The sequence below is a fragment of the Rattus norvegicus genome, chromosome 13 (assembly GCF_036323735.1).
Source record: "Rattus norvegicus strain BN/NHsdMcwi chromosome 13, GRCr8, whole genome shotgun sequence".
NCBI lineage: Eukaryota > Metazoa > Chordata > Mammalia > Rodentia > Muridae > Rattus > Rattus norvegicus.
This window is the reverse complement of record NC_086031.1, coordinates 23,197,492-23,222,477: the sequence shown is the minus strand read 5'-3', so window position 1 is coordinate 23,222,477 and position 24,986 is coordinate 23,197,492. Positions and strand designations below refer to the sequence as shown.

At 46.4% G+C, this 24,986-nt stretch overlaps 1 protein-coding gene across 1 annotated transcript in view; it reads left to right on the top strand.

The window, feature by feature from the left end:
* Bcl2 (BCL2, apoptosis regulator) overlaps positions 1 to 18,014 on the top strand; it is a 162,437-nt gene extending 144,423 nt beyond the window's left edge. Inside the window, exon 2 of the mRNA NM_016993.2 lies at positions 17,648 to 18,014. Coding sequence (NP_058689.2) covers positions 17,648 to 17,782 — 135 coding nt within the window. The 3' untranslated portion in view covers positions 17,783 to 18,014. The remainder of the gene's footprint in view (positions 1 to 17,647) is intronic.
* The last annotated feature ends 6,972 nt before the right edge of the window (positions 18,015 to 24,986 follow it).

The following is a 24,986-nucleotide window of genomic DNA, read 5'->3' as shown; positions in this document are numbered from 1 at the left end:
ACTGGAGGAACAGGAAGAAACCAGACAGCATCTCTGGTAGATGGAGCGACTTGCCAGCAAAGGACAGCAGCACTGAGCTTGCAGGTGCTTTTCATTCCATTTGAACTAGGGCCTCACATAGCTATCGTGTAGATTCTTATGCAGAATTAGCAAGGGGGACCCCGACAACCTTGCCAGGGATTCTAATGTCTGCTCTCTTGAGGGTACATCAGGGTATTTACAGGAGCTGAGAAAGCAGTGGTCTCCAGGCAGACCAATGGCTTGTCCTTCCTTATCTGGACCACAGGATCGCTGGGGACATTAGGCTGGCACGTAGAGTCATCCTTCTGGGGTAGTCAAAAGAACTGCCAAGCCAGAAGTACAGCTCAGTGGAGAGCCGTGCCTTTGAAAGGTGGGTTGAGGGCTCGAACCTGTAATCTTAGTGGCCAGGATGCTAAGGCAAGGAGACTGCTGCCAGCCCAGAACACATACCTAATCCCTGTCTCAGAAAAGAAAAAAATTATAACTATTTGGTTAATCAAAAATTGAAAGAGAATGCAGACATTAAAACTCTGAGTTTCTTCTTTTCCCAGCAAAAATGAATGACAGACACAATGGCAGTGATTTTTTTTCTGATTTAGAATAATTTTAAGGAAAATAATTACCTTTTCTAAATGACATGCCAGGTTAGTGAAACATACTTGGTTAAACCTGTCATCACCAAACATGGACTTATGATCCAAGGAAGGGTGGCAAAACCACCACTCCAAACCCTCCATATTACACACACATACACACACACACACACACACACACACACACACACACACACACACATGTAGGAACCCATATACACATGTACACATACACACTTGTATACACATACCCATGAACACAGGCATGCAGGAACACATGCACACACATGTGCACGTGCACACATGTGCACACACCCGCACACACTAGGATACACATATCCGTTTCCCGGGTGTTTCAGGAGATTGGGATTACTCCCAAAGGCATTTAAACGATCCTGCAGGTTCAAATGGAAATGACAAACACAGAAAATTATAAGACTTAAAATTTCAAGAATGTTTCAGGAATGAAAACACATCAGGAAAGCATGAGATGTAGGCCATTTTGTTACTCTCCGGTATCCAACAGAAATCCTCTCAGTTAATGACAGTACCAATGTTTAACTCTGTGAGGGCTGAGGCAGCTGTACACTAAGGCTCTGGCAGACAGCCTCCTTCACAGGCTCAGCATCATGTCGGACTTCCACTGTCAACTGAGACCCATAGCACTTAGCACTACATGCCTTACATGGCACCATTTTCTGGGTTGTCAGGAGTAGGAGACGTGAAGCACTGCCCAAGTTCTATGTCAATACCCGCTGCTAGACTTGTCTCATCCGGAAGAGGGCCGACGTCCCAGGAAGGTAGGGTTCAGCATTTCTTGAGTCAAAAGTGATGTTATTTGTGGCAAGCAGCCAGAATTTTATTCTTTTAAATGAGGAGGGGTAGAGAATTGCTACCTGCTAATGTCAGAGCAGATCCAAATAGAAAATAAGTGAAAAAAAATCAAAATACAGAAACAAACTCTTGCTGATAAAATTCGAGTCAAGGAAGGCAAAATATACCAGACAAGGAGACTGGAAAGGGACTGAGTGGAGAGACGTGGCATAAAAGAGGTTCCCCATCTGAGTGCTAGTAGATCCTGGGAAGGCCAAATCCGGAGGCCTCCAAGGGCCCACTTGGGTCTTTAACTAGCCCCTCCTGTGTCCTGGCTGTTGGGTCACAAACAGTCCACGGAGGGGGATTCAGCCCTCATCCCCTCATTCAGAGGTGGAGTGGGACTCATGGCCGCTGTCTACATACCATTATGTGCTGCCCCCAAACTCAGCCTCCTGTTTTTCTCCTCAGCTGGGTGCATGAGAAACCTTATGCTGACCATGTTCTAACACACATGCAGCTCGTTAGGTCTCACCGCTCCAACACATACTGGCTCCCCAAAACCCCAGCCTTTTGGAAACAACGATCGACGAATACAGGCAGGGTCCTGTGGAAGGCTGTGTGCCTGGGGTCTAAGGGATTTAAAGACCTTTGTGTAATAAGAAACAATATAGAGTATTTCAGCAGAGCAGACTTCCTCATCTGGGGGCTACATTTCCATAAGGAAGGTTGCTGGTTGGGTCAAGACTGTGGCGGGGCAACTCTCCCCATTCCTCCCTTGGACCCTAGAGTACGGAAATTGTCACTGCTTCCTTACATTGTGGGCATGATTTCTTTTGATTCTGCAGAACAACTGAACGGATTCCCCGGAAAGGAATAAAATCCAGTTGTCACTTCCCAGGCTCTCGGTCAGCTATTTTCATGTTCTAGACAAGTCTCAGGTGGGATCTGTGTTTGTGACTCAGGGAAAATTTGTTCTCCTTCACATTCCAGAATTCCTTGTGAAGCAGCTCTGTAGCAGGAGGGCTTTCCCTGGGTCACATGGAAAAGTTCTCCCTTGGGTTTGGAGTCTCTATCAGTGTGAACACTTGAGGTACAAGGTGACTCGTGATATGAACCAACAGGGCCAGACCACAGACGCAGAGGAGTCCAAAGTCCACCACATCCATTCCCGTGGGATCTAGTTCTGCAGTGTGCACGAGAGGCCCCATGACGTGTGGTTTCCTGTGGTCACCTCTCTCTGGTAATACTGCCTCGGGGGCTGATTCATCCCTGCCTGGCTGTCAACACCGGCTGGCTGCCTTTGGGACCTGCCTCAGGACAGTCCCAAACGCCTGAGTTGATTCCACGCCCTAAACGTTCTCAGCTTTCCCTACTTGACTTTTTTCCTTCAGTATTAGGGATTGAACCCAGGGCCTCACGCATGCTAGGCAGAGCTAGCCCTGAGTTACTTTCCAGCTCTCTTTGAAATCCCTAGGGCGCGGGTCCCCCACCTCCTACGTACCCTTCCCAGATCACCTAAGAGCCTCTCAATGCATCCCCTCTCTTCTCCTTTGTCAGTCTTGAGCTCTCTAGCATCATAGCTTCATTTGTTATGATCTCCCAAAGGACTGGCACTTGTACATAATTTTTTCCTCCAACAGGAGAAGCACAATGTAGTTGAAGAAGCACATATGTAAGGCTTATGTGGCCTTAGACTCAAATCTCACGGTAACCTGGGCCAAGCTGAGGGACACTTCTGATCTCAGTCCCTGTCTCCTGTTGTTTATAAAAGCTACTCTATGGGGCCTGGCACAGTAGTTCTCACTCCGCATCTCAGCTTAATGGTCTGGCCAGAAGTAGACACACGATAAATGCTTTGGCGAGTGCTCTGACTGTTGCCTGACTCAGATCCCAAAGATAGATTAAAGGGAGTAGGACCAGCCTTCTCTGCTCTGCAAAAAGCCTCCATGAAATAGGAACTCCCGAAGCTTATACCAATATTCTTATGAAAACTATGTTGTACATGGATACAAAACTAGCCAAGGTGCTCCTCACTAAAAATAACTTTCTAGACCTAGTGTTTCCCACTAACACCTTCACCTACCCAAACCTGAACTTCTGATGCCTGTAGGGTGAAGCACTGTTGAGTGGGCATGTGTGGAAAGCTTGATTTATGTAATGAGTGTAGCATTACTGTACTGTCACTGTCACACAAAGCTGTGGTCAGTGGTTACTACTTTAGGGGTCCAGCATCATGGTTTCAGTACTGGAAAGTCTCAAGTAGAGACTCAGGTGTTGACAACTGACATGCCAATCCAGCTCAAGAATGTTCGGCTCTGACTGAGGAATCATATAGCGCCCATAGGCCCAGAGTCATGACTCAACTCTCATTTTAGTCCAATCAGCAAATACATGCAGACCTTCTGCAGGCATTGGGCAGGCTTCCTGCTACAAGCCATAAGAGGAAAAGAACGGTCAGCCTAGTAAGTACCCAAGAGCACCTCTTACTCACTGGTGGGCTTTGGACAGTGGTTGACCCACGTGGTTCCCCAACTCCACTCATGTCCGCAACAGACTCACTTCACTGTAGGAGAATGGCTCTATGTTATAGCAGTCAGCTGTCAACATGTCCTAGAGGTTCTGCTGATGGAGATTTCAGTCACCCGTCCATTTTGCTCCCCTCCCCTTTCCTCCACCTCTCCATATATGGCCATCTAGTTCAGGAAGAGACCACACAGTGACCAAGATCTGTTCTGTAAATGGCCACACTAGCATGTCTCATCACTGTCTCATCACTGTGCTAATAATGTTTTTTTTTAAAGATTTATTTATTTTATATAAATACATGTTGTAGTTGTCTTCAGACACACCAGAACAGGGCATCAGATCTCATTACAGATGGTTGTGAGCCACCATGTGGTTGCTGGGAATCGAACTCAGGACCTTCAGACCTCTGGAAGAGTAGTCAGTGCTCTTAACCATTGAGCCATCTCTCCAGCCCAATGATGGGGAATCCAAAACTGCAGCCTTGACTCTGCCCAGTATTCACATGCTCCATTACTAACAGCTGTTGTCAATGACAGAGACTTTGCATCTTCCTTGCATTAGAGCCGTCCGTCCGTCCTTTCTGGCCTCAGGAAGACCATCTGAGGAAGGAAGAGGCTTGTCAGAGAGCCAGCCCCTGTGCCTTGAAATGCATCTGGTTTGATTCCTGCTGAGTCTTTCCAGGTGAACTGAGCTAAATCATAAACTACAAAACAAAAGCAGAGTTTCCTGATCGCACCCACAAGGAACACACGGCGTTTACCACCACGGATCAGCCCCTGCCTGAGACAGAAAAGACGGGATCACCCTTGTTTTCCTCGATGGCTGGGTTGATGGTGTGCATAGGGAGCCTGTCCTGTGGACCAGCTCTGCCATGAGACTTGTTATGTCTCGGGGTGTTTTGGAGTGGACTATGAGTAGGCTGTGAGCTTTCAGGGGATCGTGAGACTTATGTAGGAAGACCCACCCTGTGGAGGCCACGGCTGGTCTGTGACAGGTGCCTCAGGTTCTGGACGTCTTCCAGGAAAGCGATCTGGAGCCAGGATGGCATGGCACTTCCAGAAAAGACGCCCGGTCTTCAGAGGCTCAGCATGGCTGGGAGCTGCCAGAGTTCCGCAGCGTCATTTGTGAGAATAGCTTCTCCTTTAAGCTCCTTACTGGAACATATCCCATTCCAGCATAGAACTCACTTTCAGCAAATCCCCATTAGGAAACTCGGGTTCTTTGTACCTCCTCCCCCAGCCTCAGTCAACACTTACTGATTTAAACAAGTGAAAAATCAAACATTTGGCTCCCAGCTCTGGTCTGTTTAATCAATGAAGAGCCCCCTCTCCTCCCTCCCCCCACCCCCAGCAGCGGTACACCGATGACAGCGATTAGGCCAAGCTGCAGAACTTGGTAAGCATGTGCTTTCAGTTCCCATTTTTGGCATATTTTCATGAATTAACTCTTGCAGTGACTTGCTGGGCCATGCCATGCATTCATACGCAGGCACGGTGGGGCACTATGTGTGTGGCCCAAGGAATGACCTACAGGGTGAGTGTTCCCAGCTGCCACTGGTCCTGCGGAGTGTCAGTGCTTATGGTCACTCTCATATACAAGGGTGGACACTGGGGCAGGCGGGATGATGCCAAGAGACAAGGAGGTGAGTGGCCACACAGTAGCCACAGATCCCAAGAAAGACAGTGGTGGGTCTAAACTGCACAAGAAGCATGGAGAATCCCATACGGCCCCCAGGACAAGCAGAGCTTCACTGAGGCACACTGCCTTTAATTAGGCACACTAATTAAAATTAGCATGAAGGCCAGGCACAATAGTGAATGCCTGTAATCACAGCTACTTAAGGCACAGGGACTTGAGACCAACCTGTATAGTAATGTGACCCCACCTCTTGAAAACAAAGGAATGTATGGTACGTGCTGTATAGAAACGTGTGGTGTGGGGAGGGTGGGGAAGAGCACAGAGAAACGCCAGAGACAAGGGACCTTCTTCCACACTGAAGGAAAGAGGGCCACTAATCAGAAGCCCTGGCAGAAAGGCCTGAGCCCAGGGAGCTCTGAGGCCAGCAGGGGCCTTTGGGAGCAGAGTCCAGTGCAGATAGGCCATTCTGAGAGCAATCTGGAGGTTACCACATGCAACCTTATACTAACTATATTCTGGCAGGCACCAGCACGTCCTAAGCCACATCCCCAAGGATGCACAGAAACAGAGAAGATCTTGACCATGCATGCCCAGGGAGTGCAACAGTTTGCAGATGAAGGAACTGTAAGGCCTGCAGGAATACGAGCCTCTGACTTCACAGTGGGTAGGACTCAGCTGGCCTGAGTCCTCACCCAGAACAAGTCTGCTGAACCAGTCTGCCCCAGTTCGCTTGGATAACAGTGGGGGAGACAGTCAGAATAAAAGGAGTCCCCGCCCCTGTCCACACACCATTGTGAGCAGAGAGCTACAGAATCAGACACTCTGTCCTATTTCATGTGGTGTAAAATTGTTAATCATCCCCCCATGGATTGTAAGAAATATGCCTTTCTAAATGTAGTTCATATACTGTGAAATTCCACTTGCTAGGATCAAGAAATTTCCCTTGCTAGGATCAATTCATTGGGTTTTTGTTTTTGTTTTTGTTTGTTTGTTTTTTTAGAATACTCAGAAGGTTCTATGACTATTACACTAATTCCAGAACACATTTTTTTTAAATCAATCTAAAAGGACTTCCGTACACATTGACAGTTACTCCCAACACTGGACAACCGTTCATCTGATTTCTGTCTTTAAGATGTACTTCTTTGGGACATTTCCTATAAGAGGGTTTGTACTGCCTTTGAACCTTTAACCAGGCTTTTCGTGTTTAGCTTTTGCTTCAAGGTTCACTCAGCATATGTTGCATAGCAGAGCCTCATTCCTTTTATGGCTAAATAATATTGCACGTGTAAGCACAGAATATTCTGTCTGTCTATCAGTGAGCGGAGAGCTGGATCATTTCTTCTCTTTGGCTATTTCAAATAATGCTGACGTGAATATTCATGCACAGTTTTTATATGAGCGTATGCTTTCAATTATGCTGGTTATATACTGACCTGTTGTCCCATGCAGTAGCTCGATGTAACTATTTAAAGAACCATCTAACTGTTTTCTTCAGTGGCTACAGCCTTTTATATTCCCAGTGCCACCGTGTTAAGGCTCCAATACCCTACACCCTCATCAACATGTGTTACCGTCCATCTTAAGAATCACAGCTATCTTAGGAGTTCTAAAGTGCCAGCTCATTGTAGTTTCGACTGTAGTTCCCTAACAACTAATATTCTTAAGTGTATTTTCATGTTCTCGTTGATCGCATCAGGGTCATTTAGTGGAACATCCATTCAAAGTCTTTGCCTGTGTTTCAGCTTGGCTAGCTATCTTTTTATGACCTAATTGTAGTAAGATTCATGCACACCATATTTTCTTAAATAATATAATAAAATAAACCGATATTCTCCCCCCAAATAACAACACGCTATAAATCCAAAGCTAGAAATGGTCGCTCTTCAGGAAGGGTTCTGGCCAAAGGGAGAAGATGGAATGGGAGCATGAAATGGGGGGCCTTTTCCAGGGCCACAGCCCTAGGACACAGGTTTCTGAGGCCAGAGTGGGTGGAACCCCCTAAGAAAAAGATTACTCTGGCTTAAACTTAAAACAGCCCCTACAAACTCATCTGTTTAATCATTTTGTCTCCAGTAGGTGGTGCTGTTTTGGGGGGGTTGTAGAACCTTTAAGAGGTGGGGCTTATCAGGAGTAGGGGTAGGCCTCCAAAGTTCTAACCCAGCCCACTCCCTGCCCTAGGCTCTGCTTCCTGCTCTGCCAGGCTGTTAGCAAGCAGCTTCACATTTCTGCCACTGTGCCTTCCCCATCATGATGGACAGCACTCTCAACCTATGAGTCCAAAGAAATCCATTCTCTCTTGTAGCCAGGTAACTAAGCACGCTAGCAGGACAACTGATACTGGTGCCTCCCACTGAGGCTCTGCAGTGTGCTGAAAATCTCCCAGCCAGGAAGGACTCTGAAGGATCAGTGCACCAAAGCTTTGAGTGGACTGAGGAAACTCACGTCTATTAAAGCTACCGTGCGTTTTTAGAATATTACCAAGAAATTATACAATAGAGACAGATCATATTTAAAGGCTCTTTAATGCCTTCCACAGCACCATGTTTGATGGCTAAATGAATAAGCAGGATGAAAATGATATACCACAGCTGGGTACTGATCCAGCCTTCAGGCTCCTTTGTCATGAGCCTGGTGAATGGAAGGGCATAGCTGTTACCCTATACCCATTTCCACGTGTGTCTTTCATGCCTCTCTGTGCAGGGGCACCTGAGCCACAGGTGGACAGGCTGCCCTCCCTGAGGGATTTGCATAGCTGGTGCACATCAGGAGCTTGTATCTGTGCTTCTCCCCAGCTCATACCTCACTCAGGCAAGTCAAACGGTGAGTGAACCAAGGAACCCTTCAAGTTCTGCCCGGGGTTTTGGCCACCTCTGGGTGAGAGAAACTCCTGTAGCAGCTGGATATGTCTGAATACCCTTTGACCAGCCTTCTGGTTGCACGATCTCTAAGTACATCATAGTGACATTTTGTAAATTACTTTTGAACTGTCCTGCTCAAGAAATGAGGCGGTCTTCACGTTTCCCACCTCGTACCCTCTTTGGCTCCTGAGCACCTCATTTGCATCCTGCCTAAATTTTCATAACAAAATATAGCTCAAACTGCTCCTGCCCGACCCACTGCAGGAGGCAAGTTTTATTGTTGTTGTATTTGGGCTTCCCATCTCCTATCACTAGTCCAGCAGGTTTCGAGTTACAACCAAATGATGCTTAGGTTAGGTTTCCTTGTATGTCTTTGACTGTGCTTCAAAGAACCCTGCCTTCTGGGCCCAAAGCCTCTCCAAGATTGGGCTCACTGACTGGGCAATGGAGACCCTGAGGAAGAAGAGTATCACTTCCTATGCCTTGCCAGTGTGTTCCTCACCACCTGAGGCCAGGCAGCTGTGTGGCCTTCAGCTAGGCTATTTTTTCCTTTCCTTTTCCCTCAAACCTGAAATCAGTATTTTGGGAGAACAGGGAAGGCTGAAGAAGCAAAGTCCCAGGGAACAGATGCACGCAAGCCACTGACAAAGTTGGCCTTTTCTGCAGAGGGAACCCTCAGGGTCCTTTTAGCACACGAGGCTGCAGAGGAAATCCTGCTCAGCCAAACGATAAGAAGGAAATGGAGTCACTTCCTCACCAGCTGCTTCACTCAGGTAGAAAAAAGCCTTCACTTCCTTGTGAGTGCATGCTTCTGCTTTTGCTCAGAGCCAAACCTGGTGTCAAGACAATCACGGCTTCCTTGTCCTCAGGGAGCACTTCCGGGCTCTACCGATGGCTTGTGCTGCTGCCTTTACCCCTTTTCTCACTGGCATCCCTGAGTCCAACAATTTAATATCAGTGAATAGACAATGTTGGCAGTGAGGCATGTGTCTCCTACCACTCGGAAGAACCGAGCTTCTTCAGCATGTCTGCCTGAATGTCCAGAAATAGCCTTGTTTTATGCAATGAAGACTTTAATGACCTGGGTTACTGTGCATTTACTTATAGAGAGCGTTTTACAAGTGTGTCTTTCCAATGTGGGTAAGACACTACAGGTCTCCCTGATGCAGGGCTAGCGGTCAAATGCTCTCTGGGATACCTTCGTCATGGAGGTGGAACTGATGCCATGCTTAGCAATTACGCAGCCCAGAAGCTGGCCCTCGAGTAGATGATGCCTGGTGCCCTTGTGAGCTGGCTGTGCCTTTGTGAACCGGCTGAGCATCCTTCCTATGGGAAGGAACTGGAGGTGGTAGCAAAGAACAATGCGTTTCCTTTAACTTGGTCCTTTATTTGGCCTTCCAGTGTTCTTTTTCTTAGAGATGTCCATTAGATTGGATTTGGACGTCCTTCTATGTAATGAAAGAAATCAGCTTCTTCCACCAACGTGTGCTTGTCAAATAGTGGGTGACAGACACCTGCTCCACGGATCCAGAGAGAGGTAAAATACAAACCTCAGCCCCCAGGTGCTAATGGCTGGATGAGACTAACATGGAAATAGATGATATTTATGCCTTCGGTGACAAGGAACTCATGTAAGTTAGTGTTGAAAACGGCTTTTCTGGGTCTCTGAATGACAAGAGTGCACTGAAAAGAGAAGAAACTGAGAAGCAGACTGGGTTAGAGGCTGGACACTTTGGACTTGAAGAATTTCTTATAAACTCTGCATGGAAGTGAGGGGTTTGTAACTAGATGGCTCATTCTGGCTACGGGGGGAAACTAACGGTGGAGCACAAGGCTAGAGGCAGAGGGTTGGAAGCCACAGCAGTCCTGTGAAAGGCAGTGATGGAGACAGAAGTCTGTGTTGGTGGCCATCGGTGTTGTAGCCGTCACCCTTCCCTCCCAGGCCTTTCCCCTGCAGTGTTAACTAACCCCACCTCCAGCTCTACACCACGTGAAGCCTGTCTCTCTGCTTGAGAGCCCACGTCACCCACACGCAATGAGTTGGGAGTGCTCTGGTACTGACACCTGTGTAACATAGGCACAGTCTTCACGCTGTGCACAGCATGGCTACTGTTCAAATCCCCAGCTCATTGGTCCATACTGTTCCTAGGTTTCTCCAGCAGGGTTAATCCCTGAAAGGGTGGAGCTTCTCTAACTGGAAGAGGAGATTCCAGCTTGGCCATTTTCCCTACTCTTACCTTCTCCTCAGGTATACTGTCCTGGGCTCAGCTCCCAGACAGACTGCTTACACCCAGTCTTCGGCTTTGAGTTTGTTAGTGAGGGAACCCAACCTAACATGTGCCCCAGGAAGAGGGGCAGATTTGGGGATGGAACGACAGTAGAACGCAACTGGGGAGTTAAAGAGATGACTGAACACAATGTTAGCCACAGGTCAAGGGGGCTGATCATCAGCATCTGCAGAAAACCTAGGAAGACATCAAGTGTCCGTAATCCCAGCAGAGGAAGCAGAGGCAGAAGGGTTCCTGGAGCTCACCGCATAGCCAGCCTGTGTCTCAAAAAATAAGGCAGAAAGCAACCGAAGGAGACACCCGATGTTAACGTCTGGCTTTCACACGTGTGTGCGTGCACACTCGAATGCACACATGCACACCCTATAGATGAGCATACACGTAGAGAACACACAAGAAAGCAACTGGAACAGAAGCCGGCAGCTTGAACGAGACTAGAGAAGTAGATAATGACTTGAGAGACTTCATCACAGGGATGGTATTTAAGATGGGAACAGGAAGGAGATTGACAAAGAGAGGGACAGTCATTGAGGCAGGAGCCAGGGGCATCAAGGACATATCTAGACCATCATAAGAAGAGGTGCCCCTGAAGGGTACAGCAAGGAAATTCTCCAGGAAACAAGAAGAGCCCCCAAAGAATGAGGAGCATGAATGATTTGAGTGGTCAAAGAACAATGCTACCTGACAAACACGCTGACAGCGGGCGTGGCTGCCGTGAGGTGATCTCCGAAACATAGGAGGAAATAAGTAAGACTACAGTAAAAGGAAGGTAACAAGAACCGAAGAGAGGGACTGGCGGCTGGTCTGGAAGGGAAAAGAAAGTAGATGCCACCCAGGCAGTGTGAGAACATCTGTATGCCAGGGGAAAGGAGCAGAAGACAGGGTGAGGCTGAAATGGAGCTGCAGAGTGGGGACAGCTGGTGGAGGAAGGTTCTAGAAGCCACAGAAGACAATAGAATCCGATGGGAGGGTGGAGATGAGTGGTCTCAGGCAAGCTCTTACGTAGTTTGTGCTCATTGGTCCCAGGTGACTCAGAAAAGTGTGTCATCTGCTGCTGTGAGGAAAGCACCTCACACGGGGAGGGTGTGGCCCCTTGGGGCAGCCGTGAGAGACGGGGAGGCACTCGAGGATCTGACAAAAGGTTGAAGATTGCTGTCATTTGGAAGCTTGAGTTGAGGGCTCCTTCAGTGGTGTATTATTTCAAATTACTTGGAAGCTCAGCTGAGACACAATGTGGAATGGAGTAGAACTTGGGCTGGGCTCTCTTACATAGTTTGTGTTCATTGGTCCCAGTTGACTCAGAAAAGTGTGTCATCTGCTGCTGTAAGGAAAGCACCTCACACACACACACACACACACACACACGAGTTTGTATGTGATTGTTAAAATACACTAGCATGTTCAAAGTGCATTCCCATTTCCACTGTATGGGTGTGCCAATCTAGTTGGCAGGCATTTGAATTATTTTGGGGTCCTTCTATTAAACACAACCTGTGGGTTTTGTTAATTTCTCAAGGTAAATAACTCTAAGGCGTCTGTCTCACTGTTCACCCTTACCTGGGTTCACAGCTGTTGTTGTAAAAATATAAAAAATAGTATAAAAAAAAGTATAGGTTGTCTTTTATCCCACTAGGTCTGTCACCTCAGTGCCCCAAGATATCGGCTAGATATCTTGGCGGAAACACATCCCAACTCCACGGTGGCCCAGTGTCTCCTGCCACTGCACACTTTCCTACACTCAAACCGTCACATAAAAGAACACACAACACAATAATCTTTGACCCAATTGGTAAGATATAATTGCCCACTTAAACATACATCCATCCCTTAAGAACATTAATACAACCTGTAAATACACAGAGCAAAATCGTAACGTCACCTGCCATGGCTTCTTTCCCTCTCTCTCCAGTCTCTTCCTCCTTTCTGTCCCAGTCTCCTCCTCTTCCTTCAAACTTCTCTCCCTCCCATCCTTCCTTCTCCTCCAATGGCAGCCCTCCTTCTATCCTGTACCTGCCCCTCACCTGTATTTTACAAATTTGATGGGGAGAAGGTTCTGGTGAAGTCACCTGAGTCCTGAGTCCTGAGCCTGTGACTAGGCAGCGGTCCTTGGGGCAGTGGAATTAGCATCAAAATACAGATAACTCCAGGGCAAACCACAGTACACAGCCTTTACAGGCTCCTTAGAATGTGGAGTCCCAACCTCCAAGCCACACCCTTTTTGTCTATTGATAAAATCTGTCCATTTTTGCCAACCAGCTAAGTTTGGGTTTTTCCAATCTTATTTTCTCTTCACCTAAGTGATGTTTCTTACAAGATTCTAAGTGAAGAAAAGAACATTTGGAGGGTGTGTGGCCTGCAGGGAGGGATGCATGAGAGAAACTGGGAATGGAGATTCAGAAACAGGCTGACAGATACCCTCTGGTGCAGTGCAGTGCTGTGGGGACACTTGTTTGCTGAGTGCTGCCCTGTCTGTTGCTGTCCACTCCAACCCTGAGTTGGATTCTTTGCCCTGTGGGTCACCCTGGATGAATGCAGGCTAACTATCTGTGGCCTCTGAGTTTGAAATCTGGAAAGAGCCAGCCTGAGTCCTTTTCTCCCTGTCTGAGGTGGGGACCAGCAGAGCAGAAAGACCTCTCTTGAGGCCTGGGAGCATCCCTGCAGACACAGTGAGAAGTTTTGTCAGTCTTAACACAAGCAAGGGCCCTGCACCCACTGGACATAGACAGGGATTTAGCCAGAATCATGTGTCAAAGGCCTAGGTCTTCTTTCTCCTACCTTTGTGGCTTAAAAATAAAGAAACTATTTTATTTTGAATTATGTGTATGTGGGTGCAAGAGTGCACACTTGAGTACAGATCCCCACAGAGACCATAGACAGTGATGTCCAAGAGCTGGATTTGTAGGTAGTTGTGAGCCACCCAACTTGAGTACTGGGACCTGAACTTGGGTCCCCTGCAAGAGCAGCTTATGGTCCTAACCACTGAGCCCTCTCTCCAGCCCCTTGGTCGTTATTAATACATAAAATAAGCAAATATGCATTTCGAATGGCCCTCGCACTTGAAGGAACAATGACAGGCTGTTCAGAAATCTCCCTTACTGGGATGTGGGAGAAAGCAAGATTCTCTGTAGAAATGGCTCTTCAGAGGTTCAGGTCAAAGTCCACAGGGTCCCCTTGCATTTTGGAATTAGAGAGGGCTTAGGGACCTTGTGCAATCTACAGGAATTAAGTGATTCACCGCCACCCTGTTTGACAAACCAATGGGTTAGCCATCTACACAGGACAAGCAGACATGGCTACTCCCACTTCAGTCTTCAGATCTAAGGCTGGCTCCCTAGGGAGGTGGACAGCAGCTTCCGTGCGGAGCAAGTAGGCATTACCAGAGGAGGGCACAGGCAGGTGGAGTTGTGCAAAGCTACAAAAGGGCAAGATGAAGGGCAGACAACAGGGCACGTTCTGATCACTGCGTTTGCTTCCTTCTGAACCACACTGACGGATGAATTCAAGGACCGTGTGCTACTCTTCATAGCTACCGATTCTATGACCGTGGGGATGTAAATAAGGTTCCGAGTTGGATGATTTGCTTAAGACCAAAAACTAATAAATTTTCAGAGCTGAGGTGTCACCCAGATCCTTCAGCAAGTTCAGAGGCCTTTCTAGACCCTTGGGGCTTCAAAGCCTCACCCCTACTCTTTTGGCCAGAAGGTACTAATTTAGCTCACCTGACTCAGAAAGCTGTTTTTCTTTACAATACACTTGGAAAATAGCCCTTGGGATGCTGCCTGAGACTGTTGGTGAGAAATGGTAAAGGAATGAAGGGACTACTCAGCCCCAGGAAGGGAGGAGTCTGGGGGAGACGTTTGTTCAGTCCCCTAGCACTATGTACTAGGCAAGTTGGGAAGAAACTACTCCCCCCACCCCCAGAATTGTCTCTGTTTCTGCCACCTTCTCAGGATGGCTGTATGACTGGGAAGGTCACATGACCAATGGCTTAATTGGTTTTAGATTTTGCCACAGAAAACTGAAGTGATTCAGTCAACAGCCTGACCCTCTCAGTGGAAGCTGACTTACAAACAGCCTGGGGTCAAAGACGCCCTGAAGAACTAGGATATCTTTGGCTGGGCCTTTAGGGGGCTCACACACTCATGGCTATGACAAAGGTGGGAGAAGACCACTAGATGTGGCAGCTGTCTTTCTTCTACCTCCACCTGTGAGGTGGTCCCTCCTCGTGCCCAGGGAAGGCAACTTCCTCAGGGATCATCAGTGCGGACCCTGATCTGTAACTGAGAGAACTATGCGTGTAGTTCATTTGTACCCTTTGCTCTCTCATTTCTGGAACTCAATTTGAGACATCCCCAACAGTAGATACATAAAAAGAAATCATCTGCGCCCTCTCCTGGCAAAAGTTAATCTAGCCCCACCAGAGCTACCCAACATGGACGGAGTTGGGGCAGCAACTCTGTCCATTGCTAATGTGGCCAACATCATTGACATTCACCTGGGCCGCTTGTTTTTCTGTGGCCCTTGGTCTGAGGGTATCCTGTAAAGTAGACCTTCTCAGCCTCAGTGACATTGGTATCTGATCTGAATTATCATTCCTAGTAGAAGCTGTCCATGTCTTATGGGATGGCAACACCCCAACAACCCACAGTGGCCAATAGCTCATTTGCCTCAAATAGTGAGGACCAGATATTTTCATCCATCCCTGGGGTGGGGGCAATATTGTCTTTTATATGAACCACAGCCTTGAACCATGGCCACTTTGCAAACAGTGCTTTTGGTCAGAAGGCTGTCACGAGGGGGTGTAGTGGAAGTTTCCCCTAATTGATTAAATAATAAAGAAAACAAGAAGCCAATCACTGGGGGAAGAAGGAGGTGGGCCTTCCAGCTCCAAAGGAGGAGGAGGGCTTCTTTTGGGAGGTGGGAGCAAGGTGGATAAGGTGTAGGTTGGGGCCTGTTAGTTCAGAATCCACCAGGATCCGCCACAGGAAAGTTTCTAACACAGAATAGTTGGTGAATTAAGGATGCTAGATTCCTTGACCAGCGATTGTGTTATCCGTTGATTCTAAACTAAGATTGTCTGGTGTTTTCCATTTTGTGGCGACTCAACTGAGCTCCAGGGAAAGGTAACCACAGAGGAGCATTGGGTTGGCAAGAGTGTGCTCCCAAATAGCTGCGGAAATTTGGGAGTGCTGAGCGGGTTTGGCAGCAAAGAGCCTTGGGGAGGAGAGAGCGATTTCAGAGCCATGGAGACACAGAGCCAGCATTGGTGGGAGAGACACTGACAGGAGGAAACATGTCATCTTGGTACCCGGCTGGGAACAGACTAGACCACCAGCCTGTGCCTAGCTTGCGATAGCGTGGATTGTTTTTTAATATTACATGCAACAAGGGGGCAAGGGCAGTTCCGCACAATCCCTTCATGATTATTGGTAACAACGTTGACGCATTGTCAATAGAGTTCTGGGAACTTTTTCTCTCATAATTGAATGGCTAAACGCCTTATGTGCAAAAGAATATCATAGTATTGCCGTAATTCAGCATGAAACATAAAATGTTGTTTATAGAATCTATTACAGGATACTACACACCCGTGAAAAAATAGCCAGGTAAATAGAGATTTAGCAGCCTGAGCACTTCTTTAGTCATGTGTTTAGCCTCCCCTTTAAGACTACCTCAGGATCCTCAGAGGCAATTACATGTAGAAGGAATAGATTAATAAGCATGTGGAAAAAGTAGGCCAAACTCAAAACAATGTGAGGGCTGAGGAAACGGCTCAGCTGGTAAAGCACTTACCTCGCAAGCATAAAGGTGTGCTTTAGGTCCCGGCATTGTGTGAAATGCTAGGCTTGGTGGCACCCAGCCCGAACCCCAGTGTCAGAGAGGGCAGAGCGAAGGGTATTGGCTAGGATCTGGGTTCAAATCCGGACTTTACCACTTCCTGAACACATTCCTTAACCCCTAACTCCCCCTACTCAGTGGATTCCTAGACTCTCCATCAAAACTGCAGCCTGCAATCTGGACAGTTATGCCTGGCCCTTCTCATGCCCTCACAATTGCCCCATGGCTGACAGCCCCTGTTACAACAGGCAAGTGAGATTGCTACCTTCTGAGCAGGAATAACTAAAACGATTGTGTAAAATTGGTATAAAATAAGATAAGATGATGTTAGGTGTCTGGTACAGTCCCTAGAATACAGCAAGCACACAATAAAAAAAATGTGAGAGACATTGCCCGAACTGTGCTTTATTGTTTTTTTTTTTTTTTTTTTTTTTTTTTTTTTTTTTTTTTTTAGGTTTAATGTTCTTGTTTTTATTATGTAGGATGGTTATTCTTTTTTTTTTTTTTTATTAACTTGAGTATTTCTTATATACATTTCGAGTGTTATTCCCTTTCCCGGTTTCCGGGCAAACATCCCCCTCCCCCCTCCCCTTCCTTATGGGTGTTCCCCTCCCAACCCTCCCCCCATTGCCGCCCTCCCCCCATAGACTAGTTCACTGTGGGTTCAGTCTTAGCAGGACCCAGGGCTTCCCCTTCCACTGGTGCTCTTACTAGGATATTCATTGCTAGCTTTATTGTTTTTATGAATGACCATGCTAGCAAAAAATTGCAACACTGCCAATTGTCCCGTGTCTTTACTGACTTATCCCAAACACTTTCCTACCCATTGCCTTCCATGATATTACTTGGGTAGCCCTGTTTCACAAGTGCTTTGTACACTAAGAGTTTCTAGTCTGCTTTATGCCATTGCCTCTAAAGACCAGGTTTGCATTGCCCTGTGATGTCTGAAGTTACCTGGCATGCTGGGGCACATGGTCCCCTGCCTCTGCCCTGCTGGTGGGGAGGCCTCCTAAGATCTCCTAGTACTAATGTTCTTTCTTTGTCCTTCTCTCTCTCCCCGCTGCAGGATGCCTTTGTGGAACTATATGGCCCCAGCATGCGACCTCTGTTTGATTTCTCCTGGCTGTCTCTGAAGACGCTGCTCAGCCTGGCCCTGGTGGGGGCCTGCATCACTCTGGGTGCATACCTGGGCCACAAGTGAGGTCAGCAGACCTGCCCCAAACAAATATGCAAAAGGTTCACTAAAGCAGTAGAAATTATATGCATTATCAAGGATGGACCATGAAACAAAGTTGTGATTTTTTTTTAAAGCAGAACACACACACACACACACACACACACACACACACACACACACACACACACATTCAGGCAAATGGTCAAATCAGCTATTTACTGCCAAAGGGAAATATCATTTATTTTTTACATTATTTAGAAAAAAAGATTTATTTATTTAATACAGTTCCACTGAAACTCCAGCCTCTGAAACCCCTACCAAGAATTGCCAAGAAGCACGAGTGGCTCCCCCTGCTGGCCTGTGTCTGCGGATGTGGATCTGATTTCCATATTGGCCAGACTGGCCCACCATCTAAAGAGCAAATGGCACAGGAGCCTGCCTGCTGGGGAAGCCTGTTGTCTGGCTGCTAGAAGCTGTGCAGAAGGCTTCCATGTGATCTCTACACACCGGCCCTGGGGGCTAGGACGCTGGAAGGGGCAGGTGCCTACAAGAAAGCCTGGTCTTGTTTGGGCTGGAGAACGGACTTTGTACATGACTCACATGGTACATAACTAGTCAGAAGACAAGGCTGGAAACTTCAGATGGACTTGGTACCCGCTGACACTTCCCCACTGAAAGACAGTGATGGGAAGATGCCCTTAAACCATAGGAAATTATTTTTTTAAGCTACCAATTGTGCCGACAAGCATTTTAGCAGTTTATACAATATCATCCAGTACCTTAAGTCCTGACTGTAGATAATCATATATTTTGGATACACCCACCCCTCCTCCAATACTCACTCTGTCTGAGGAGGAAACAGAGGCTTCTGGATTCCAGGAAGTGGATGTGTGACAACTTCTTCAGCATCAGGAAGAATGGGGTCACCTAGTGCTTCAGGCAGTCACAAGTGCCTGCTTCATGGAGACTGTCATCTGCAGAACCTCCCTGTGGTTCAGCAACTTAGCCTGGGCAACCTGCTCTGAGTGTGGCCCTCCCCAACCTCCTCTCTGGGTTTGGAACTGAGCAGCTGGTCTCTGAGTGTCTAGAAGCTGACAGAGCTCAGACTTGCCCAGTAAGAAAGAGCAATATCGACTCACTTACTGGGGTCTGCTACCCTCAGGCCCTTCAGGCTGGGCCTGCCTGTAGCAAACAGCGGAGCTGCTCTTCCTAAGACGCTTGCCAATGTGGAGAGGAGAAAGCAGGCTCAGTTGCCTGTCCTGCCAGAGGGTGTAGTGAAGGCAGGGACGCCACCTCACGAGAGAAGACACCCGTGGCCCTTTAGACAACCACAGGTACCAGCTGATAGTGCTCTGTCACATTTAAGGCAAGGCTTTAAGTTACTTTGGTCATAAATCCTAAGGAAGCACGAAGTGAGGTTCATGGAGTCGATGGCAAACGTCTATGGATTTACATGTAAAACATCATCTTGCTGTAGTTTGGTTTTATTTGAAAATCTGACAGAAGAGGGGATAAAAAGTTTCAGGAATGTATGGAATGTGGAGGTTATCTGTACATCCTGAGGCAAAAACTAAAGGTAGGAAAATTATAGAGGAATAGCAGAAGAGTGAAATCTCCAGCTTATGGAAGGGGAACCACTTTTTCCCAAGTTTAGGATGAGCGTGGGGGTATTTGCGGGGTAACTTTGGGGCATTATCACACCCTATACCATTCATCTGTATTAACGTTGGAATGTACTTCAATGTTTATTACTGTGGTTGATATTTCAAAAGCTGCTTTCACAAGGAATCCATGCATCTCAGCATTGTTTAAACTGTATTTAGTTATGACCTCTAGAATGTTTGTTAGTTACACAAACAAAAGAAGAACTTTTTCCATTTGAGGTATGTCTCTTGATTCTTCAAAAGCATTTCTGAAAAGGTGGGAACGGCTTGAGAGAGAGAGATTGAGACTCGATAGGCTGAAGAAGGTGGGTTTGCTCACGCCATCCGCTGTGCTGTTTGAGCTAACCCCTCTGCCTGTACAGACCCCGGAATTGTTTATCATGATGGATAGAGCCCCGTTGCCCACTCGCCCTAGTTTCTTCAAGGTTTACTCATCCCTGGACGATCCAGCATTTAACTCAAGTTACCTAGGATTTCATGCATGTTTGGTTAAATCCATGACATTCATTCAGTTAGAAATCCAGGTGGGAAACAGAGCGAAGGGTTGGGATCTGGCTATGGCGGCTGGGACCTCAGAGAGTTGCCTTGTGTGGCCTGTTGAGCATAGATGTAGCAGGAGTCCTCCTACCCCCTCCCCCAGGCCTGCCTCCCTGCGCAGAGAGAGCATGCGCGAGCGTGCGCAGGAAAGCCAGACCTCCCCAGTAGGTCTCAGAGACCAGGATGATCAGAACTTTTCAAGTTATTCTAATTTTTAAGCAAAATATTATCCTGTGAAAGGTTTACATTCTCCACGTGATGAGTATGGAATGACAAACGCCGTGCTGCTATCCCGTCAAGATCTTTGTAATGGAGGAGTCTGTTTGCAGTACACACCAAGTGGCCGGCTCCTTCAAGCTGCTTTTTGAAGTAACGATGAAGAACACAGACATTTTAAATATAAAACCTGTTTCTCTCTTGTTTTTGTTGTTATTGTTCAAACTTGGATTTGTAGAGTATTTTAAAAAAATGTATATATATTAAAAAAAAAAGGTCCTAGGAGTCCTTCAGGTGTGGGATTTTGTTTTCTGATTTGAATGGCAAACTTGCCCAGTCACTGGACTCCAGAACTGGACAGTATTGTGGCTGCACTTGCCCTAAAAGTAGTTGGTGGTACATTTTTTTTCTTGTTAAAAACATGTTAGGTGCAAAGAGTGTATAAAGAAGCCTTGACTAGCCTTTTCTTCCTCCTTAAAAAAAAAAAAATCTCAAGTATTTTGCAATCAGGCAACCGAGAGCCATCCGCACGTAGTTCATATTTGAGAAGGGTTTCACACCCTAGTCTCACCTCCTCTCTAAGGTTTGGAATCTCCTCCCATCAATCAAAGCCAAGCAGACATGTAAGGGGGCTGAGAGACTCAGAGAGAGCCTTTGAGGAAAGCACCCCAGGTCTCACCCAGGCTCTCTGAAAGACACCAAGAAAAATGGAGAGGTTCATCCCCAGTGATTTCTCCGGGGTTGAACATGTGTGCGGGCTTGAGATTTCCATGAGAGCTACAGTTAAGGGAGTACTTTCATATAGTTCGAGTAAAACCCTCCATCCCGCCCAGCTCGCCTGTCTCTGCACGTCCGGGTGTGGCCTTCATTCATGCATACACTTTTTCCACGGGCACATACTTATTTATTGCTTTGCTGTGTCTAGGGAAGGGGGAAGCGGAATTTAGGAAGTGCTCACAAACCCAGAGGGATTAGAATAATCAGGACTGAATGTAGATAATGGGGCAGTACCCACATGTGTAGGTCCCACACTGAATAGAATAGGCAGAATTGTGACTAGTCCCTGTTTATAATTGAACCTAGACTAAAACGACTTATAAATGTGAGCTTCAACTCTAGCTGTGCTTTTAAGGTGGTGGGTGTCTCTATACCTTCTTATCGCTTACGGTTAGAAATGTACACCTACCCTATCAGGAAAAAAAATAACAGGAAAAGTCGAAATACAAGCCAGGCTAAGGAAATTAGGGAGCCTCTGAATTTCTATTCTGATCTTATTCTATGGTGTCCATTGCAGCTCAGACAAATATGGTCACACACTTTTTAAGAAACACAATTCTACCTTGTCGGGCCCATGAAGGCTCTAATCTGATCTGTATTGTTGCCCAATTTGGATCTTTCAGGGATTTTTCTATGCTATTATTATAGGGACAAAGAACATTTGTTATGAGGTGGGAGAGGACGAATTCTTAAATGAATAGAACATTCTCCAGATTGGACCAGGGTGTGAAGGTCTTCAGCAAAATCAAGACTGTGAGAAATTTTACGGGGGACAATGTTATGTTCGTCCGACGGTCTTTTTCAAGAAGCAAGATCTATGGTACATTTAGATTCAGGGGACATTGACATAGATCAAAGTTTGGCTTAATATGGTCATGCTATAGCATATGTTTCAAGTTGGATATGGCTAACGAGTGTTTAAACAGGACGTTTGACATCTTAACCAATGGGATATTTAAACAACCACCTTCCAGTTGGTAGGGACATCTGTTTCCCACTGTTTATTATACACAACATAGAAAAAAATTAGATAAGATTGACTTAAGTAAAACATTGTGAGACTGAATTAGGTAAACAATGGTGGCGGTCTCTTAGCCTGGGCCAGGCAATTATTCAATCCTCTATGGACATCTGCGCACCATGCATCTCGCCAGGCACAAGAGAACCAGGTAGAGGGCAGATGGTCCCTGAGCGCTTCCTCCTGCATATCCAAGAAGAATAACTGAAAGCCAGGGTTCCATGCACCAAGTCTAACACAGAAAACAGAAACAGTCATAGAAGATGGAAAAACTATCTAATCGGAAATCCTGGGAATGTTAAATGTGCTGGCCACGTGGCTATGCCGTAGTGCCTGTACCTTCCTGCTTGGGAACCTGCAGTGGGCCCTCCAGCTGGCTCCCTTCTTGAAAGCCTCCCCTCCAAGATAACGTCTGAAGGATTGACGGCAGATCCAGTTTCCTTTAGGAGACACTTTTCTTTGGAGAGGGAGGTTCTTTACTAAAATATCTTCTTAGGTTTTCAGCTAAGCTTTGCTTTGGCTTTAGTTGTATTGGGGTTATTTCTAAGTAAAGTAATGTACAAATGAGTGTTTTGTATTGAAAGTTTTGTTATGAGATTTTTCATACTTTTGTCCATGGGCTGTTTTTCAGGTTGATACTTTTTCAGGTGTGGCTGATCCCCACCGCACTGTACATACAAGAAATATATACGTGTACTTGGCATAGTTAAGGTTAAGTAGGTCTCCAGTTGGCTACCGTTACATATAATGGCACTTCGTTTGTGTTGTTAGAAAACATTGCATTGCCATGAACTCCCCGTGTCTGTCTGAAGAAAAAATAAAAGTACAGTGTGCAGCATCAGTTGTCCTCTGGAACTGTCTATAACACGCTTGCTCATGTGGCTGTGCCAGCCATTTGGCATTATCAAAAAGCCTTTGGAAAGCCGTCCTGGTGAACCATGAGGACCATCCTGAACACATTCCAGTGAAGGCCTGGGAGACCAGGCAAAGGGATCGCCTTACAGGGAAAATGTTCTGAACGAACATATTGTTTCTTGGTTGCTACTCATCTGTACAGGTTCAGGACGGAGCAGCTATGAATTCCATTGCCTGAGAGAATTTATGTTGCTTTTTGATGAGTTCTTTCATATGGATAGAGATTCCCAGCCTCCATTCCTGTTACTGTAATGAAATATTCTGACAGAAAACAATTTAGGAGAGAAAGGCTTGAAAGTCAAAATTCCAAGTTATAATACAACATAGCAGAGGAGAGTCAAGGCCACCAGAACTTAATACAGCTAGTTACATCACACCCACAGCCAAGAGCAGAACCCTGAATGTGTGCATGCTTGTGCTTCACTCATATTTTTCACACTTACCTAGTTCAGGACCATCTACCTAGGGAATGGTGCCTCCCACAATGAGCTGGGTCTTCCAACATCAAATAACTTAAGAGAATCCCTCATAGACATGCCCATAGACCCACCCAACGTAGACAGTCCCTCATAGAGACTTCCCAGTCGATTCTGAATTGTGCCAAGCTGATAATCAAAGCCAACCACCAGCATTTCCCAGTATGAAATGCTATATGAAAAGGTGAGAAGTTGAAGACTTCTTCTGAAGCTAAGATTATAAGACAACCCAAACCAACACTTGCTTTGGAGTGTATAAAATCTTAAGTTGCAGGCGACCCGATGTTTCTTATGTTTGGGTTCTGATATTCTAAGCTTCAACTACACAAGTCTGCCCCTCAACTTGATTCAAGGGCCTGTCATAGAAACATCTGTCTCCTCAGCATCCTCTGGATATAAAACCATGTAGATACGACTACCTGTCCTGACACCTCAGAAGGCAGATATTGGCCTCTTATTCTATAGGAGAGGACTGGGATGCAGAAGATGAATAGCATACTCATGTTCTCAATGACCACAAGGTAGGGTCCCGACCCTGTTCATGCTGACTCGGGACCTCGATACCAATCCTTTCTTCCTTTCCATTTAAGTGATCTCCACACAGAGCTGTAGTGTAGCAACCTTGCTGAGCAGGCCCGACCTTGAGATGTTTACAGGAATTGTCACGCCATGACTTTTCTTCATAAAAGTTTCTCCTCAACAATTGCCCTGAGGCCAGACAGGCTTTCACCTGCCTCCCTGCCTTTCATGCACACAACTACGGGCCATAAACCTTCAGATTTTGTTCCTGTAGAAATTATGGAACTAATCAATTTAAGCTATCAATTGTGAGGTATACCATACAAGCGTTAGGTCTCAAACCCACAACAAATGGCTAGCAGAGAAGTCCACTAACATATTCAATCCGATGCTGGCCCCAGAACCCCTCAGTCTCCACCACGTAGAATGGCTGGCATAACCCACCGCCTACCCTGAACTCCCCAACAGGTCTGACCTGGGCCTGCCTCCTGCAGCTCCTCTGGCGCAGTATAACTCAGACAGATTGGCTATGCCAGGTTCTTGGCCCAGGCTGCCCTTCTTGGTTAGCAGCTCCCCTCCTCTGTCTGCCTTCCCCTGTTCCCCCTTCCCATCTCCTCAGGGTATGTCCACTCTGGCCTCTCCCATACATTCCTGTCTCTGACCATGCTCTCCCTCATATCCACAGTAAATCCTCCCCTCCACCATGCTAAGAGCAGTCATGTCCTCTACTTCTGGTTTCTTTTTTCATTCAATCAGGATACATTGAATTTGAAGAGAAAAAGAAGGAAATGCAAATTTCCTAGGCATAGAATTCATTTATTTTGTGTTGTTTTCATGAAGATTATGTTGAATATCACTTTACTGTGGCATGTAGAGTCCACTGTATATAACTTTAAAGTGATAAAACAAATTTATTTTAAAATTTCAGCCCTTAAATTCTGATATGGTTTTTATTAGTATATGTCAAAAATTCAATTTTAAAATGACCTCCCAGAGAGTCAACCAACTCAGCGATTCTCTCTTTAATTTTTTTTTATTACCGTCTGTGTGCAAATGGTGGGGGTGGTATATGTGTGCCCTGGTGGGTATGAATGGTGAAGGTGGAA